The sequence below is a fragment of the Colletotrichum scovillei genome (assembly GCF_011075155.1).
Source record: "Colletotrichum scovillei strain TJNH1 chromosome Unknown Contig00006, whole genome shotgun sequence".
In the NCBI taxonomy this organism is placed as follows: Eukaryota; Fungi; Ascomycota; class Sordariomycetes; order Glomerellales; family Glomerellaceae; genus Colletotrichum; species Colletotrichum scovillei.
The window spans coordinates 1,737,710-1,756,773 of NW_023336264.1; the positions used below are offsets into that span (position 1 = coordinate 1,737,710).

General features: G+C 54.2%; 2 protein-coding genes across 2 annotated transcripts; one reads left to right on the forward strand and one right to left on the reverse strand.

Annotated features, from left to right (window-relative positions):
- Nucleotides 1-5,675: 5,675 nt before the first annotated feature.
- On the reverse strand, nucleotides 5,676-8,390 carry HER10_EVM0012116 (ABC1 family protein). Its single transcript, XM_035481517.1, has one exon. The coding sequence runs from the start codon at nucleotides 7,915-7,917 to the stop codon at nucleotides 5,833-5,835; it is 2,085 nt and encodes a 694-aa protein (XP_035333465.1). The 5' UTR covers nucleotides 7,918-8,390; the 3' UTR covers nucleotides 5,676-5,832.
- A 5,524-nt stretch (nucleotides 8,391-13,914) lies between these two features.
- On the forward strand, nucleotides 13,915-17,587 carry HER10_EVM0011459 (uncharacterized protein). The gene is made up of 3 exons (XM_035480892.1): nucleotides 13,915-14,681; nucleotides 14,749-16,195; nucleotides 16,253-17,587. The coding sequence occupies exons 1-3, from the start codon at nucleotides 14,492-14,494 to the stop codon at nucleotides 16,776-16,778; spliced, it is 2,163 nt and encodes a 720-aa protein (XP_035333384.1). The 5' UTR covers nucleotides 13,915-14,491; the 3' UTR covers nucleotides 16,779-17,587.
- Nucleotides 17,588-19,064: the final 1,477 nt, after the last annotated feature.

Below are 19,064 nucleotides of genomic sequence, written 5' to 3' on the forward strand. Positions count from 1 at the left end.
GGCAATCCAATCCAATCCGCGCTCCGCACCCTGCAGCAAGAAATTCCCCCGACGCAGGTACCGACGGGGCCACGCTAAACTGGGTTGAGGTCGATGTACCCGTCGCTTGTCTCGTCTGAGAGACTGGGAGTGATGTGGTTTGCTCTCATGGGCCAACTAAGTAGGTACCTTACCAGACGGAGTACCATAGGTAGCCCAATGGCCCCAACGCTCCTCTCCTGAAGTGGTCCCCTTGACCCCTTCACACTTCTCTCCTTCAGAATCCTCACCCCTCGTCCAGGAGTCTAGACAGTCGTCTCCTCTTTCGATGCTCATCATGCTCCACGAGAAAACACCTCCAACCTCCGCATGGCGTGTAACGCAGCCAGGCTCTAACAGCTCGCTAACCCAGCCCAGGGCCCCCAGAGCCACTAACGAGAGCTAATAACGCCATTGGGGCCACCAAGAGCTGCCCAAGGCTCCAAGCACCCAAAAAGGTCTCGCCCGCCCGCGCGCCCACCACGAGGGAATGGATCCCCTCCCCCGTTGACAGAAACACCGTTTGAACTCTCCAGCCAGTTGGCTTCTTATCTCTGGGCCCGTCTACCTTACCTACCTTAGTCTGAGCCAGTGACTTCTGTACGAAGTTCAGAATGTCGGCATCAAACGTGCCAGATCCGAAATGATTGGATTCTTCAAGCTCGCAGTTCAGCAGATGCGGAATCCCGTAGTCTTCCAATGCATGTTTCCCGAATTGCATGGTGGTGAACTGCTGGGCATCGGCCACTGGCAGTATTAATCTCATTAACGCAATCTCTACACCGTGTTCATGCATTGTACGGTGTCCCACTAAACCAACACTAGTCCCCGATACAAGAATTACCGCATCGTCTTCTGCCCCTTTTTCTTTCCCCTTTTCAATTAACACACAAACAAGGCTGGGAGTCCGGAACACCGAGAATGACGTTACGGACCGTTGAGGTTGGCGCATGGGAACATTTTCTCCGCCTGAAGAAGAGCTTGCTTTTTCGTCGTCAACTTTCTTGTCGTCTCAGACATCACCAAAAGTCATCTCACCATTTTATTTAGCCGCGTAAGTCTACATAATGGGGCGAAATACTTTGAACATTCCTTGGAGTATCCGTGCCTCAAGGTACCTTAGGTGGTAAGAGACCGTACTCGCTTACACGGATAAGCGCCTTCCCAGGACCGAGTTTCGAGCGCTTTCAGATGTAACGGAAGGCGAGAGGAAGCCCGTCCCAGACTCTCGCTGAAAGGGACCCTCCCTGAAGCAACCGCGACAAAAGATCACAAACCTGCCTCCCCAGCAAAAACAATCCAAGAAACGTGCCTCAGGCCCAGGCAACCCCTGAAGATTGCATCCAGTGATTGCATTTTGCAACTTTGCAACTCCCAGATTCCCTACCCACCTGCATCTCGTCAACTTCATCCCCTGGCCAATCACCTTCAGCCAACTCAGTATTTGCTCGTTGGTTCCCGTTCATCATGCTTCCCGCGCGTCTGTCACGCGTGGTCTTCGCGAAGGTTTCGCTTTTGCTTCTTGACCTAGAGCTTAGATAAAGCCTTCCTTGCCCTAAAGTTTGACTGGTCATCGAATATTCGAAGGGGAACAGAGGCGTCTTGGCAATTTACGTTCACTTGTGCTTGCTAACACACACACAACCGCTCGGCATCCTACAGCATCGCTCCCCGAAGCCAACTCAATTTATTGAGCTTGTGTAGCCCGCCATCGTACAAAGTGGTACTGCAGCAATCCAATCACTGGAATGGTGGGTTGACTGTCTGCCTTTTTACGCGGCATACCGTAGCTTGCAGGGCTCGTGGCACGGATGGAATCGTCTATGCTCTCGCTGCCCGCCTTGTGCGCTGGTCGACCCGACTCGCTCTCTCCCGAATGCTCACCGGAAGATCGTCGACATGCTACCTCACTGACAAGTCCAGATGTGGACGACGATCTGGTATTGCAACATACAACTGCCGCTGGCCTGCCGTCCGTCATCCTGCCCTACACACCCACTAACACCAAGCACCAGCAGCAAACCATCACGCAACTTAACTGTCAAAATGCTCTAGGCTCATTCACACGGTTGTCCTCAAAACTCTAATAAACCCTCAACCGCCTTGTCACCTCTCACTCGAGCCCCCCCATAACCAGCCAATCTCGCTCCCCATCCACGGCCCCTCTTTCCTCTCGGCTCCCGTCCCCATGAACTGTGGGGCTTCCGACGCCGAAATGGCCCTTGTTTCACATTAACCACGCGCTCCTTCATGCCATCTCATCCCAAAAATTCCTCTCAAATTGTCCGAGATCGATCGGCGCTCCAATTTTACAATGCTTTTAGCTTGTGGAACAAAGTACAACCACATTCCAGGGGTCCAATATGTGTTGCTTGATTTTTTTTTCTCATTCTCATTTCCGCATGGCCTCACTGCTGCTGGCCTGGTAGGGAGCACAAATACCATCCAGTCTAGACCTCCTTCCATACATACCACCATGGCTTCAGCCTTGAATGTTGAGGTGTGAGACAAGTCGGTTGCCTTTTCAAATGGCAGGCACCGAGACAAGACTACTACATAAAAGGCACACTAATGTCTGCTGATCCCCTCTCATAGCCCTAAGCTTAACTCGACTTCATGCAATTCCATACGTAAACCACGGCCAATATCAGTATTCCCCTCATGTTATCGGGCGGCTTCATAAAGAACCGGTGGTTTCGTGTGAGCCTACCCAACCCTGGCATCTCATTCAACCAGGTCTGGGAAGATCCCCGTGAGCCGCAATATCGCGGAAACAGCTTCCGTACCCCAGGTGTCCAGCGCCCTGACGCCCTGCTCGCTCGGGTGGCGCCCCCCATCGGCCCGCTGGCTGATGCCTCTCCCGCTCCCATGCCATACATTATATCGAGTCGAGGCTCCGGGGCCCAAGGCACTGCTTAACTTCATAACTCTTGAGGTTCTGTTTCCTGCGTCGCTGGCTTGAACTCTGAGGCCGTCACGCCAGCCCATCGAGCGCCGTAGACATGAAGCTCGACGATTCCATACTCATGAGGGGGCTTTGTGCTCATTCTTAGCCTGGTACAACAGTCTCTCTCGCGCGCGACAGCAGGTTTACTAGCGACTGCCTTCTTGACGAACTGTAAACCAGCCACTGTCTGATATAGATTCCCACAAATGGACATCTACCGAGCCAGGGTGGTAAGAAACAAGGTTACCTGGGCAAGTGGGTGTTCATTGTTTTGCATCAGCCTTACACCGCAACCGAGTGAGCCGGCGGTACTCGGTTAGGTTGCTGCACTTGTCAAACATTGCGTGTACCCTTCTCTTACGCAGTCCAGCAAGGGTGAGGTTGTAAATGCTTCCGAATGTAGTCTGTTGCCCTTAGTCAATTTGGTTGTTTAGACAGGTTTCTATCTTGACGAAGTCTGCAAGGCGGCCTAGCGAAGTGCGATTTGGAACTGCGATATCCGTGGTGAAAAGGGGTGGGAGAAGACCGGTGTTCATTTTGCCTTGCATGTTTCCATCATCTTGTTATAGAATCTCTCTGCTTCTAGAGTTGCTGCTGGCATCCGTGAGTTGATGAGGCACCATCGTCTTGGGTTGCGAGGAGGCGGAAGTTTACCCCTAGCAGTGTGACAGATAAGTCGGGAACTCTTCTGCACTCTGTATGACCCTGGCTTTTTGGACCTTATAAATAATTCTCATTCGCCCACTCTGTTCATAGGAACACCAAGGAATGTATCCCCTTGTCCCGGTGTGAGAAGGCACTGGGTGAGGCCCTCCTCGAGGCCTAGATAGACTGAACGAATATCGTGATTGGTGTCTGTCTTCGTCCAGCCATAGTGGTCGGGGTCTGTCTTCATCGAGCACACAGAAGCACTCTCTGCTCGAATCTAGCAAGCCAGCGTGACGTATACGCCTTGATATATACCCAGGCCCAGGGACGAGGCCTAGTAATAGTACCTTATCGACGTAATAAACCTAGGATAATGGCTTATTAAGGTTAAGCTATGGCTATGTTAGTCCCTCATGCTTAAGGCGATCACTGACGGGTCGTCCGACATTATCTACATCGCAGGAATTAGTGCTGGAAAGAGCATTGCGTTCCTGGAACCGGCCATTGCTATGTGGACAGGCGTGAAGGTCCTCGTCGTCCCCTACGTTCACTTAAGGACCTACGCCACTTCATCACCGCCGCCAATAAGGTTCCCAAGCTACCAAGGTGTTGCCGCGATTGAAATATTTCAACTAGGGGGGTCACTGTCCTCCCTGTCACCAAGTAAGAATCTATTGCTCGCGGACGCAAAGAGTCTTCTTATATAGTAGGACGATTTGGAACTGCTTCTAGTAGGCGAGTCCAGCACACACACACACACACACACACGCCTGGTATCGTACTACCGGAACCAAGCTCACAAGTTCTAGCAGGCTCTCTCAAGCATGCTGACGAACCGGGATTCTCAGTCTTCATTGATCTTTGATGGAGTGGATTTCGTAAACGCCAGTCAGTAGAAGTCGTTCATTTAGACATTGTTAGACAGATTCATGGCGTACCTATTTAGCGAGATGTCCCAATGACCTGTAAACTGAACAAAGTGTATTGTTAACTTTGCCACGAGGGTATATACCTTCGTCCTTGCCGTCACGAGGACACTTTAGGCGGAAGTGTGCGGGTCGAAAGCCATCATCGCTGTCGTTCGACTCAGAATTTGAGTCCAGCTACCCGTCGGGCTTGTTTCGATCCAAGTCGGCCTGTGCCGGTGATGGCGGGAGAGCATGGCTATCGGACGAATGGAATTGGGGAATAGGCCTCTCGGGCAGACCTCTCTGGCGCTTTCCAGGCTTGGAGTCGAAGATGTCAGATGGATTCGTGTAGACATTGATTCCCTCCTCATCAGGGCTAGTATCTAGCAACCCGGGAATCTCCCTTATCCGGGTGTCAAGAGGTGTTCACACTCTTCCTCTTCTCTCGGCGCTATTTCTCTGGTATTCCGATTAGAATAAAGTATTGATGACCATAGAAGAGCAAAGAAAGGTAGCTGAGGTTAAAAAGATGCCCGACATGGAGGCGTTTTGAGCTCCCGCCAGGGTTATGCAACTGAAGCCATGTTTCAAGTATGAAATTCCTCGAATACCTGGTGTTCTTGTTCCATGATGCCATATATTCTCAAGCAAAGAGACCGTGAGGTTTCTGCAAGTTATTGTTTTCCTCTGCTGTTTCCAATAACAAACAGCACTCATCCAAAATACACGCATCTCCGACTGGCTAGTGCTGGAGAAGGGGAGGACCCAAGAGAGAAGATACGTCATGGTGAGGGGGCATGTAGGTCCTATTTGCCGTGTGTATGCTCGGTTCCTGAGCGTCTTGGTCATCACCTATACTACAAGCCAGACCAAACTGTTCAGCAATGACGAGCAAGACCCTCGCGTGGTGTGGCGGAAGATGAACGAAGCAGCTGGCAGCTTGAAGTAACGAGCTCCCGACATTGTAGAGCAGACAAAGACCAAGGGCTGTCCTTGAATACCCTAGTATGTCGAGCAGAAGTTTCACTACTGAGATAAGAAAGCTGAAGTCAAAAGCCTCAGCATAGTCCATTCTGTCGGCACGGCAGGATGGTTTTCTCTCGTCGTTCGGATTTCGTATATGCACACAAAAGAGACAGCCTGGGACTTGAACATTAAACATATGAGTGGTATCTTTCCTATATCGAAGGCCTCTATAAGGTTCTTACCGAGCCCCTAAACACCAAGAACCCGAATCTAATGAACCTTCTCTACTTCTCCAACTCTAAAGCTTTACTCTTCTCCACTGCGCTATTCACATATCTTCACTGTCTAACCCTCAAACACTTCATGCTGCAGCTCAACTCCGAAATCCTGCGCGATATCCTTCATCCTCTTCTCCATCTCGTCCTCCATGCCGCCCCCGAAGCCGAGCAGCTGCTTCACCTTGAAGAAGTAAAACGCGACATCCGTCAGCGCCAACACGCCCTTGAACAGCAAATGCCGCCACGCGTTGCCCGCCCTCTTGGCCCACGGCAGGTTCGGGTCCTCAAACAGGCTGCGGCTCGCCCACTCCCCCATCATCTTGACGCGGTTGACGGGGCTGCCGAGGTACTGGTTATTCCCCTGCACGATGCGCATGTTGCGCCCGATGAAGATGAGCTCCTTGGGCCACTTCTCCTCGTCGGCCAGCATGTCGCGGATCCCCTGCTTCATCCGCTGCTGCATCTCGTAGTGCCGCTCCGCCGGCGTCTTGCCCTCGAGCTCCTTCATGATGCCGTTGCGCGTGCGCTCGTCGCCGCCCTCGTACGGCCTCATCAGCGTCGCGCTCGCAAACAGATCCGCCGCCTTGATGCCCCACTCCGTCGTCACCTTTTCAATCGTCTTGTTGTCGAACGTCATGAGCGCCTTCCAGAAGACGCCGTACTGGTGCCGGAACTCGGGCGACATGTAGACGTACAAGCCGTGGTCGATGAGCACCAGCTCCGCCCGCCCGTTGGGCAGGCGCCGGATGAAGATGTTGCCCGGGTGCGGGTCGCAGTGGACGACGCCCCATTTGAAAATCTGCGCGGAGAAGAGGTCGATCATGGTCGTCATGACCTCTTTGCTCGACAGGCCCAGGCCGCCGCGCCCGCGACGGCCCTTCCACTCGCTCCGCTCCGGCTTAAACTGCTCGGCGTACGGCCGGTCGCGGAGCTCGCGGCGGACGGTGGCCATGTCGGGCGGCTGGAGCTGCGCGCCGTGGACGCCCGGCGACCCCTTGCCGTACCCGCCCATCCACCGCCCGTTGATCCCTTGCTTATCCCACAGCCGCGTGCCCTCGATCCACTCCGTCACCATGACGCGCCGCGTCGAGAGCTCCGGATAGACCTTGGGAACGTACACCCTGCCGCGGAGGCCCTTCTCCGAGTTGATCAGGTCCCGCATCGTCTCCGAGTTCTTGGCCTCGTTCAAAAAGTCCGTCTCGAGCTCCAGCCGCTCCGTGATGAAGGGCACGAGGCTGTACAGCGGGAGGTCGAACCACCTGCTGTAGATCCACGCGACCGTCTTGAACGCCCACAGGTCCCAGGTGATCTGCTTGGCAATCTCCCGCTTCTGGATCTTGACAGCCACCTCGCGGCCGTCGGGCAGCCGCGCCCAGTGCACCTGCGCGACGCTGGCGCTCGCTCTCGCCCGCCTCTCCATGACGCCCTTGCCCTCCTCCCCGCGGAAGCTGACGCCGAACACCTCCTCGACGCTCCGCCCTCCGAAATCCTCGCGGATCACAGCCTCGACGTCGCTCCAGTCGTCCTGCGGCGCGTCGTCAAACATGCGCGCAAACATCTTTTGGAACTCGGGCGGCAGCACGGCGCTCTGCATGGCGATGGCCTGGCCGATCTTGAGGTAGAGCCCGCCGTTGTGCCGCAGCAGGTCGAACAGGCGCTCGGCGTTGCGGACGTGCAGGTCCTGCACGGTGCCGCCGGTAAGCGGCTCGGGGCGGAAGTTGAGCTTGTAGTCGAGGGCGACGAGGAGGCCCGTCCCGAAGGTGCGGAGGGAGCGGGCGAAGCCCGAGGCGTAGATCTGTCGGTCGGCGAGGTAGAGCGTGCCGCCGACGGCGGAGAAGATGACGAGGCGGCGCAGCCATTTGGAGCTGCGCTTGTATGTGCGCGCCTTTTTTGGTGCGCCGAGGGATTCTGGCGAAGGGGGGATGAGGGCGCGGCGGGTGCTGCTCGTGTGGATGCGGGCTGTTCTGATGTGGGAGAGGAGTCGTGATGTCGTCGTATTCGCCGCTGTCCTTGTCGCTGTGGTCGTTGTCGGTATCGATCTCGAACTATGCAGTAGGTGATGACGCCCCGCGGCGCCCGCGGAGGTAGAGAAGAGGCATCTCTGCGCTGGTGATCTCGCGGCGGAGAGACCAGCTATGCTCTGACGTAACATAACTGGTGATGGCGACGACGTGTGAAGAGGGAATGAAGGCGGAAGTCAGAGGCTCCCATTACCTTGCGTCCTCAAGTCTAAGGGGGGAGAAATGACAACAAAATGGAGAGAAAGAAAAGGTTGAGGTTGAGAGTGAAAAGTTGCAAAAGTCCCGTCTGAGATCAATCGGGTTCGGCGCGGCCGCCGGATCTGTCGTTGGCGCCACAGGGTCAGGTAGGTAGGTCAGATCAATGACGATAACGAGGGCCAGGCCACCGAGGTACGCCATCCACACACCAAAAGGAAATCTCCGTCGGCGAATCAAGCACCGATGCGTCCGTTGCATCCGCTTATCCCCGGCCCCGCCCGATCGCTTTCGGCACCGATTGCAGGTGCCCACCTCGGACCTGGTGATAGGAACAGGTCAGTATTGAATGATGAGCTGTGAACTGGTGTGGTTTCCATGTAAGTGATCTAGAGTAGGTTAGGACTAGGAGCCTCTATTCAATGTCTGATGAACGGTCCCCATGGTTGATCCCAAGGTTTGGCTGATATGCCTGTATTTTCTGGTCAAGATTCAAACAGCGGCACGAGGCCTTTTGCCTTTTTTGACGAACCCAAGAGGTCTCACGAACCCTGACCCGGCGTAATTACTCAACAGTCGAGCACGTTGAGTTTAGTCTGTTCTGCAGCAACAGCAGCAACAACGTACTGCGTAAGCTCGCGTATTTCCTTGCTGGTCAGCCTTGGGTAATCAGGGAGTATGACGGAGGAATGAGAATAAGTTTGCCGAGTCACTCCAGAGTCGAGCGGTAACATGCAATACTGTGAGATAGTCCCAATCCGTATCTTCTACCTCTATTCTCAAGTCTTATATCCGAGACCTGCCGGATCTTTCTGCAGAGCTGGAATGCACTTTTCAATGGGAAGGAATAGACACCAAACCTAGAAGAAGAAGAAGAGGCATCTTATCGTTTGTCTAATTGACACGTTCAATGCAATTGCCTGAATAAACCTCTTCCGAAGCGTGTGGTCTAGATCACGAAAGTCACCGACCCGAGCCCAAAGGCCAATGAGACCTCCAGCAGCATTGCGCATCAACCACTTTCTGCCCCTCGATGCCTTCACCTCCTAGTGAAAAGCTCTATAACTGGCCAGCGCCTATTTCAAGGTTGACGACGTGGTACGCCATACAACCAGAGTGCCCCCTTTACCGCCGGCTGACTGACAGGGTAGGCCGTGGCTCCATCCAAAGTGCCGCGTTCTGAAGCATTGGGGATCGACGGCGTCCGGTGCCTGAGATTAAGTGAAACAAAAGCGAGGTTGTGGGCCGATTTCATGGGCAAAGCTTGAATGACGGCAGCTTCAGCCACTTGAACCCTTTGGCAGACACCACATGCCAAACGTCGTGACGAAGGGGGAAGGCAGCACACAAGAAGAGAAAAATGTTGGCCAGCACCTTATGCAGTTAGTTAGGCGGCGGCCGTTCCCGCAACCAGCGGCTCAGCGGGTTTCGGTCACCTCGATGTAAGGCATGTCGGCCACTCCATCGTCTGAAGTTCTCATTGCTGGTGAGAGGAGGGTGCTTGCTTGTTGTGGCAGAAACCGAGGTTGCACACTACTACCTAGGGGCACTGTGATCCGATCCGACGTGCGAATAGAAGACGCAGCATCGCTCGGGTTGACCATGACGCAAGTGGTCGATAGACGTGACGTCTTGGTTTGAGCTTAAAGGGTCTGGCAAGAATGGGTGCATGAACCAAGTGTCCTTGCACACCCATCAGATCGACATGGTCCGCGTGGGTTCAGTAAGACCAGAGGCAATCATAGAACGTTTTGATGGGATGGGCGCCATTCCATTGTCAGCGGAGAAGTTCCAGTTTTCTGCCGTTCTAGGCAATACAAAGGTTGTAAGTTGCCTACGGAAACATTTGAGTCAGGAAAATAATGAGGTTCGATAATTTGGTCGTGGTTTCGATGGACCACCTGGCCTCACCCACCGTGGTGCGACGCTTCGGCTGACGTGCAGGAGCCTCTTACTGTGCCTACATACCGAGACATGTCTCGACATTGGACGCAGAGCTCAGTCTGTTTACCGTGGGCAATTTATTCTCCGAATACCCCAACATGAGCTGAGGGCCTTGGCGAAGAGCTATACAGATGATTGAGTAGGCCATGGCACAAAGCCAATGGGCTAAACTTGGCAAGGTTTGACCGGGTCTTAGGGTAGGAGGACGATGGATGAAGCATCGTCTAAAGACTCTACGTAGCAATCGGCAGAAGCTTGGCCACAAAACCCCAACTTTCAGAGTGGCGTCTCTGCATAGACATAGTCAGACCAGGACCGCCGCGTGTCAGTGGTAGCTAATGTATCCGACCTAGGAATTCGATGTGAGTCGTTCTGGCACGTCGTGGGGCCTGGAGAGTTGAAGACGGGAAGCAATGGCGCCGACATGACTATGCGTCTAACAACGGAATCGCCCAGGGGGTAAGCTCCGTCATGATCAAAGGGGCTCAGAACAAGCCGTCGATCAAAGAGCAGTTCATATTTTGACTCGCTCAAGACTGAGAGTTCATCAAGATGGCTTCGCTTCTCGCTCATAACAGGCGGGTTATACGGCGGGCGGCATGGGCTGCTGCGTTCCGGGTTGACTGAAAGCTGGCGGCAGAATGGACTGTGGGGGTTTTGGCATGGAAGACCGCAGGAGTTGCAGGGCGAACAACCTTGGTGCCTGCCTCAGAATCTGAGACGGCGAAGCGCCCGTGTCACAGAGTCGCCTGTTGTCAGCCAGTTGCCTCAAGATTCTCCTCATCTGAAGAAGTGAATACCACAGCCACAACGCCGGCATCACGGTAGGCATCACGCGCGAAGCACTTCGGCCAACGACGCCGTGGAACAAATGGAAGAGACTCTGGGCGAAGGTCGTCTTCGAGGCGACCTGATATGCTTCCCGTGTCTGAGGAGCTTCTTCCATACTGGCTGAGGAAGCACGGCCAAAGCTTGGACAGCCTGAAATAGCCCAGGGTAGCGATGCTAGCGCCCGACAATGCGTCGTTGCGGCGGTGGGCTATTTGTCTTGGTCAGCGGAGCGGTTTGGTTTCGACTTTCGATCCAGAGCATGGCCGTCGTCGCTGTGGTCTTGGGCACCGGGGGCTGCTTCTCGCATTTCCGATACGCCTGAATCTCTTGACGTTGATGTCGACAGGTACCTGTTGCTGGAACCAAGTTGGTCAACGCAGTCTGGGTGCCACAACTTATTGTTTCTCTTTGGCCTCATGCCTCGCGAACCCGACGGTTCAATGGGTGAAGTATATATCCGTGGAGGGCTCAAAGAAACGGTGCATACCAACGAGGAATATGGCAAAATGAACGCTTACCGCCGATTGACGTGGAGCACAGCGGTGGTCGCATGTATCTGCTACGCGGGCGATCCACGGTTCTCAAGTCGCTACAATAGTTGCTTGGAACTTATCGAAGGCAGAGTGGATGCTTGTAATTGCAGTGTAGGGATGCGACCGACAACGGCGTTGCGTGGACCCCTGGGCCCAGGATACCGAGAGAGTTTCTGGTGCTCCATCCCGACAAGGGGGCCTTAATTCACGATACTATGCCTCTGCGTCGTCCGTTTGACCACGGAGGAGTCTGAAGCTGCTTGCAAGTTTGCAGGAGTCAAGTCAAAAGCAGCATAGGGAGTCAGCTCACGAATCCTGCAATGATGAAGACCTTGAGGTTCCGTACGATCATGAGAGATGCATCGCTCACAGAGTGATTGGGATTTTGGAAGCACAACACTAGAGGGCTAATTCGGATCATCAGAAGATATGATTGGTGGGGTTGTCCCAACTAGGATCTTTGAGCGGCGGGGTGATTGCAGAGGACGAGAATGATGAGGGCTTGCCGGCACGGTGCATCCATCGCCATTCCACTACTCATCCTGCTAAGCTTTGTTGAATTCCAGGGGGCCATAGACTCGCGAGCGCTCGATCTCGACCTGCTTGATCTGGGCAAGGTTGTGAGTGACACTGTCAGACTATCCGTAGAGAGAAGTCCTGAGCTTCCAGGTATCCAGGGTCCAGAAAAGTAGCACTCAGTGCATCGTACTCCGTAACGTAACTGTCCGTGGCTTGCCATATTTCAATCAATGGTTTCCCATGAAAAGCTCACGCGGATTTGAATGCCGGAATGATAAGTAGGGCCTGCCGGGTAAGCACGCGATTGCGTGCAGTCGATTGCAGATAGGCCGACCTAGAATCGACCGGGACCTGACTAGACGGGGATGAATTGAGTTTTTTTTTCCCACTCTCCGTCTTTGTCGGGGTGATATCGGTCGTAATTTGGGAAATTAGAGATGACATGGTCGTCGCTCGACTTTTTTCTCGTTGGTCAGAGATTCGAGTCGGGTCCTGTGGTGCTACTATCTGTGAGCTGATGGTAGCGGACTCGGTCCCGGCTTCCTGGGGTCAAACTAATGGAAGGGAAGCTTAGCCGCAGTCGTTTGTGCCTGGCTTGGTGACAAAGGATCTATTGGCTCTTTTGCAAGTATTCGTCCCGTCTGCGTTGTATACCGCTTGTTATTAAGGTACACTTGTGTTTCCATGGATGGCTTGTCAGCCGTGTAAATGAATGTGTGATCAGGTCCCTTAGTCGTAGACGAAGCGTACTCACATCATTCGTAAGAGGCTCCTATTGGCCGGAGCTACTTTAGAAGACAGAATAACGGTTTTCTGTGATGAAGCCTAATGGCATTCAATGTCTCTGGTCAAAATGGAGGCCGGACCAGACTTCCGCGAGAACAAGGGCATTGTCCTGTCGAGCTCGGAGAAGATTGACCTTTTGGGAAAGCCACGCAGTCGGTGTAGCATGTCTTGGGAAGAGAGAGAGATGGAATGGTGTGGCTGCTGGGGACAGTTGGACACGCGTTGAGGAACAAAGAATACCTCCGGTCTTGCGCTAAGGACGGTACATTGCTCAGGTACCAACCATTTGGATTCTTGGAGTACGGCCGGCCTGTTCGTGCCTGCCCCCCATCGATATTGGGGCCAACCTGCGCTGCATCTCGGCGGCGGGGGGAAGAATATTGATTCGAGCCAACGAGTTAGCGGGCACGACACCCGCTGCAGAGAGCCCACTTGGGGGCATCTGGGTTCCAGGCTCTCGTGGCAGACGATGTGAACCCAGTGTCTGACTGCATGGAGATGCAGGCCCGTCTCCGTTTCTCGCGCACTCCAATCTCGTCGCCCTCGACCCGACCCTGTCGTGCGGCTTGCGGCGTAACTGCCTCTCGACTCTCTGCCAATCTGTGCTGCTTGGTGCCTGCAAGCTGTTTGCTACCTACCTTAGGTGGGCTGTGCACTTTTACTTGCACGCTGGACTCGTAAACGGTACGTATCTTATCCGTCCCTCCAGGGAAGGCAGAATGAGCCCATCTTTCACCCTGGGGGTGGAGATAGAGAAATAATAGGTACCATCACGGGCGACGGACACATTTCGCCCTCAAGGCACAATCGATACAAGCACCACAGGACGTGTTGCCTGCAAAACAAGAACTCATGGTCAATCATCAGCCTCGCAAAGCAGGCCATGCAAATGAAGCTGGCTGGTTGCAGTTCTAAATCGAGGTAATTGGATAAATAGGCATGTCGAGTGCAGCTTGGCCACTGCCCCAGCCACATCCAGCTACGCAACCTGTCCAACGCCTCCCGCTATCACACTGGAATCCTGCACCAAAACCTGGGCTATCTATCTTAGGAACCTCACTCTTCCAGAACCAGTGGCACTCATGGTATCCGTAGTGGTGGTGGTGGTGGTAAACGTCTTTCCTGCCTCCCATCTCCTTTCTCTCGTTGCACCCCCCTCTGCCACACTTGACTGCACCCCCCTGTTCCCAAATCCCCTTGGCTCCCCTGCCGTGTGGCCCAAAACTGCCCACTCCTGCTGCACCCACGGTCAAGACCCCACTTTTCCATCTTCGCTCCCTCCACACAAGTCGCCCACTCTCCCACTCACCCGCCCACATCGTCTTCCTCCCCAGATCGTGCGTACCTTTGTCTCTTTCTCCCTCTTCCCTTCTCCAGGTCGAACAGGAGGAACTCGATCCTATTCACTTCGCACAACCTCAACTCAATTCCCCTGGATGCAGCCCTGCATTTCGGACACGACAGAACTTCAACGACTCTCTCCGACCTCGTCCGAATCGATTTGATTTAAACTCGTCGACCGAAATCCTGTCTCCTAGCGACATTGTTTCAGCGCCAATACCAGCAGCACCCGTTAGGATACCGACTGAGCAGACTTGGGGGACAATCGAGCAAGAGGCTTAGCAGGAAAGAAAGAGAAAGGAATCTATTGCCATACGGCTCTCGTCGGCACTTCGTTACTCTCATTCATGTCACTATTTTCGACCACGACTTTTGCCAACCAGTAGACGATGCCGCGCAACGACTTCTTCTTACACTAGCCGACCCTGAACAACTTCTCGACGACGACACCCGAATCTCTCAGGCGCAACCCACCCTTCAACTTGCCGCGTCTTGACGACGCCGGCTCACCGTACCACTCTTTGGAAGCAGGTTTCTTCGACGACAAACCGCCATCATGTTGCGACCGGCAACCCCCATGTCGGTGCTGCTCTTTGCGGCCTTCGCCTTGCTTCTGCTGTCTACCCTATCGACCCCGATTATTAAGGCTATTCCGCTGGGTAGTTTCAAGGGAGCCAACTTTGGAGTCTTTGGCGTCTGCAAGGCAGACGGCACTTGCGAAGGCCCTGAGATTGGTTATGACACGAGTAAGTAATTCAACGTGGTACACTGCTGACTACCGAAACGGGGGACTGTGGCTGACACTCTCTATAGCACGAGTTTTTGGAGCCGCGGACAGCAAGGGGGCTTTTGACCTCCCAGACTCTGCCCGAAACACTCTGTCAGCCATCTTGATTGTACATCCTGTCGCTGCCCTCGCGACTCTCATCATGTTCATCATGGCTGCCGTCGCTCACCTTCACTCGCCCTCTCATTCTGCGAGATACCTTCTCGCCCTCTTCATCTTCTCTTTCATCGACTTCCTCATCTGTCTATTGGCTTTCCTCGTTGATGTTCTCCTCTTCGTCCCTCACATGGCATGGGGCTCATACATCGTCCTTGCTGCCACCATTCTTGTCGGAATGAGCGGTCTGGTCTCGTGTGCTATGCGCCGCATGTTGGTCAGCAGAAAGGCCAGGAAGAAGAGAATCGCCGAGAACGCTGAGATGAGCGGAGAGAATTACTACAATCGCGAGGCTCAGGTAAAGACTGCTGCGTCGGTCGCCTCCCAGCCTACTGTTCCCGTTGTCAGCGGAGGAAACGGCATTGATAAGATGCCAACCTTTGCCTCATTCGAATCTCAGAAGAACAATGACCAGGTCAGCGATGAACGTATCCCTCTCACAGCAAGAAGTCCCGTCAATGGCTCTCAAGGCGTCATGACTGCTAGCGATGCTCCTCCTTCACGATCTGGTTCTGTCCCACCGATTCAGAGAGATCCTTACGGAAACCCGCTGCCGCCTCAAGATGGATTCGGCCCAAGAAGAGGTCCCTCGCAGGAGCGCATGAGAGGTAGGGGCGGTATGCCTCCTGGAGGATTCAGAGGGCGCGGTGGTGGCTACGGTGGCAGAGGCGGATATGGTGGCTACGGCCCTCCGCCTCCAGGAAGAGGTGGCTATGGAGGTCCTCCCGGACGAGGAGGTTATGGTGGCCCTCCACCTGGTGGTCGGGGCGGATATGGCCCGCCACCCCCTCGCGGCGGCTTTGGACCAAACGGTATGAGAGGGGGCCGACCACCTCCGCCAGGCTATCAACCCGGACCTGGTGGTCCCGGAGGTCCTGGACCGTACGACCGTCGTCCAAGCCCAGCCAACGGCTACGGTGGTCCTCCTCCTGGCGGCCCCTACGGACGTCGTTCCATGGATATGGCCCCGGGATACACCAGTTCGAACAACCTTACAAACCCTTCTCTCCCATCTATCCCTCAACAAGAGCAGGGCTATGAAGCCTACAACCCTCAGCGTCAGAGCTTACCGAGAGCTGAATCACCCCCGCCTCTCCCTGGCCACGACGGACAGCCAATGGTTGGCCAAGCGGTTGAGATGGACGCCGCTACAGGAAGCCCTGCGCATCCACCTGCCGGTTTCGGTCAGTTCCGTGACAGTGACGCTGACATTGCCGGTATGGTCGGGCTCCAGCAGCAGCAAAACGGCGGAAACAGGTCTCACCCTCAGAGGCACGACACGTACATGAGCGAGGCGAGCAGGTACAGCCAAGACGAGTAAGTCCTTCGAATCTTTGAAACAAAAAGAGAGCTTTGCTGATTTTGAATCTTTAGTGCCTATGTCCCACCTCGTCAGGCTTGGAACCAGAACCAGGCCTCATCACGCACGGCGTCTCCGCTGCAACAGCAACGCTCTGCTGAGATGCTCAACCGAAGCTCGCCTGCGCCAGCAGCCAGCGATTATTACGAAGATGTCGATCCGCGCTTCGCGGACGCGCCAGCACCGGCACCGGCTCAAAGAGCAGGTCCCCCGCCTGGCCTTCAGGTACCTCTACCCGCGCCCAATATGTATGATGACGCTCATGCGGATGCCGGTGCACGTAGTCCTGGCGCAGAGTCTGATCTGTCCAACTTCACCTCAATATCCCAGAGAGGGGTAAACCCGAGGTGGAATCCTGCGCCGCCAATGCCAGGGTATGGTCAGCCGATGCCACCCCGACGACCCGTCCAACAGCGAAGGCAAGACATGCTCTTGAACAACAACCCCGACTTTGAGCTTCCAGGCAGTCGCCTCGGCCCCCCATCCCGAGCAGGAGGCACCGGCATGATACCCGGCAGTGCGTATCCGCAAGGCCTCTAATTACAATCCCTTCCCTTTTCACTCGACCGTAATTGGTTCTTTCTCGTCAGTCGAGTCAACTCGCCAAGTATATACACCAATAGTGGGATGCCTGGCATTTCATTTCTCAACCTTCCTTGAACAACACGAGTCGCAATTTTCGAGTCTCAGCACAGGCTCATGATGTCTTTACAGTCATGTCCTTCAGCCGATACCCCAAGCAATATTCAGTTCTCGTCCGCCCAGTACATACACCGGACTCGTGGATTTCTTCAAAACGGGCATTCTCTTCTTTCAAATGCTTCATTGCATCGAAGCAGCGTGGATGAAAATTAGTTTCGACTCCAACATTCACCAAACCTTTTCCTGAGTCGTTTACTACAAACACGGGCCACTTTGGCCTTTCTTCTCTTTTAGATGATTCAGAGTTGCATCCCAAGGCTCCCTGACACTGTTGCCTACTAGGGCAGCCAACTCTTTGGATCATGTCTGATTTCTCAAGCTCAACGATCCTGGAACAAAGCATGTGGGATATGATAGAATACTGTTGAAGCATGTGTAGGCTATCTGGTCGCGGTTGATTACGACCTTTTTTCTTGATGAGCGGTTTCATGGTGGCGTGTGTGGATATGATTAAAAACAAATGGTTTCAGGATCGTCGGCTTGGCTCTTTGAGCCCGCCCTTCAGCTATCTTGCATGTGACGAGGAAGCTAGGAATCGAGGAAAGCTGGGTCTCGCCGCGGTTGGTGCCTGACATACGTTGTTCGCTGAGAATGCGTGCGAGACCTTGGTATCATAGTGAAGGGTGATGGCAGAGAGAATACGAGAGATTACACTACTTCGTTGGCGCTATGCCATATACAGTGACCTATACTTGCATGTGCTCTCATCAACGGTTTGCGGCTACTCATCCTGTCACTAACACGAATTGCAGTTACGAAGATGCGCCATGGTAGTTGGAGGCTCTCGGACCTGAGCGTACAATCGGCCTAATCATCCGAAACGTCTTGGACGAGCTGACATTCAGCTACCTTCTTCACCTGGTAAAGTCTTGGCAGTTCTTTGCTGATCAAGGCAACGAGCGACGTACGGACCGACTCAGTTTAGTGTCTAGCCCGGACCAACAATGGACTTTGTCATGCGGGCTAACAGCGGATAGGGCTGCCAGGTGTCCCCTCGAGATCTGCAACATCAGGCCATCTTACGGACGAAGGCGGCTACGATAGAGTTTAGGCTGGGGGAATGGGAGTTGAATACGTAAGAAGCGCCCCAGAGATCGAAGATGTTCTAGGCTGAAACAGCCTTCCAGCTTGGATGGCTGTCTACGGCCCGACATTGTTTTGAGTCCTTCTTACCTCTTTGGTCAAACGGTACGGTACGACAGAAGGGGGGGGGGGGGGCGCGGGGAGGCGGGGAGGCGGGGCGGACGAACGCCTCCTTGCTATCTACCCTTCGGGCACTTTGCTGGATGGCTTCGATTCTGCTTGCTTGGGTTTAGTCTCGTGACGCAGGAAGCGAGATGTGGGCGAGTCCAAGCTTGGAGATGGGTTGCCCCAGATGTCAAGGTACGGCCTGAGGTAACCTACCACCTGTCAGGGGGGTAAGGTTGAAGCCCTAAATCAGTGACACGAGAACCTCTGGGGAAGAGGAAGCAAGCCACCACCAACCTTATTTCTCGACTCCTGAGCCGGACATGGAAGACCTTCCGTGAGATTGGCCGGTCGAGCACGGCAGCTAAGGGGAGCAATAGCCAAATGCAGCGAACTCTGACTTGAGAGGCCCTTCTGATTCAGCGCTTTGAGGTCTCTGGTCTTTTGACATTTCGCTGGCCTGGCGTGGGTGTCCTGTGGCGTACTTGTCGGGATAATTGGTTGATGGTCGTCCATACTCAAGAGAGAGTAGAGGCTTTTTCTCTGTTCTGCTCGCAAGGGGAATGGTGAGAGACAATCCTGCTTGTTCATTGGGCCGGGGAACGAAGGAAAGGTGTGGTGGAGGGGAAAGGGGGCGCTCGGGGATCGTGTAACCCGACATGTCTACGCCTAAGAACCTTTGATCGTTGTGGTTATGTGGCTCTTGCGTATGCGGACCTTTTGTGTGTTTCGTTGGAGCGTTGAACTATTGTAGGGCGCCAGCTGTTTTAGCCGTTGGCGATGGTGGACGGAGAAGGTGGATTTTGATATGCTGAGTTTTCCGGTGAGGAAATCAGGAGCGTGAGTTTGTTTTTTCTGGGTGACTGGTCACAGGCTTCGAGCCATCAGGTGGGGAGGGGTCGAGGACATCTACCTTAGGCCAACCTACTGCAAAGG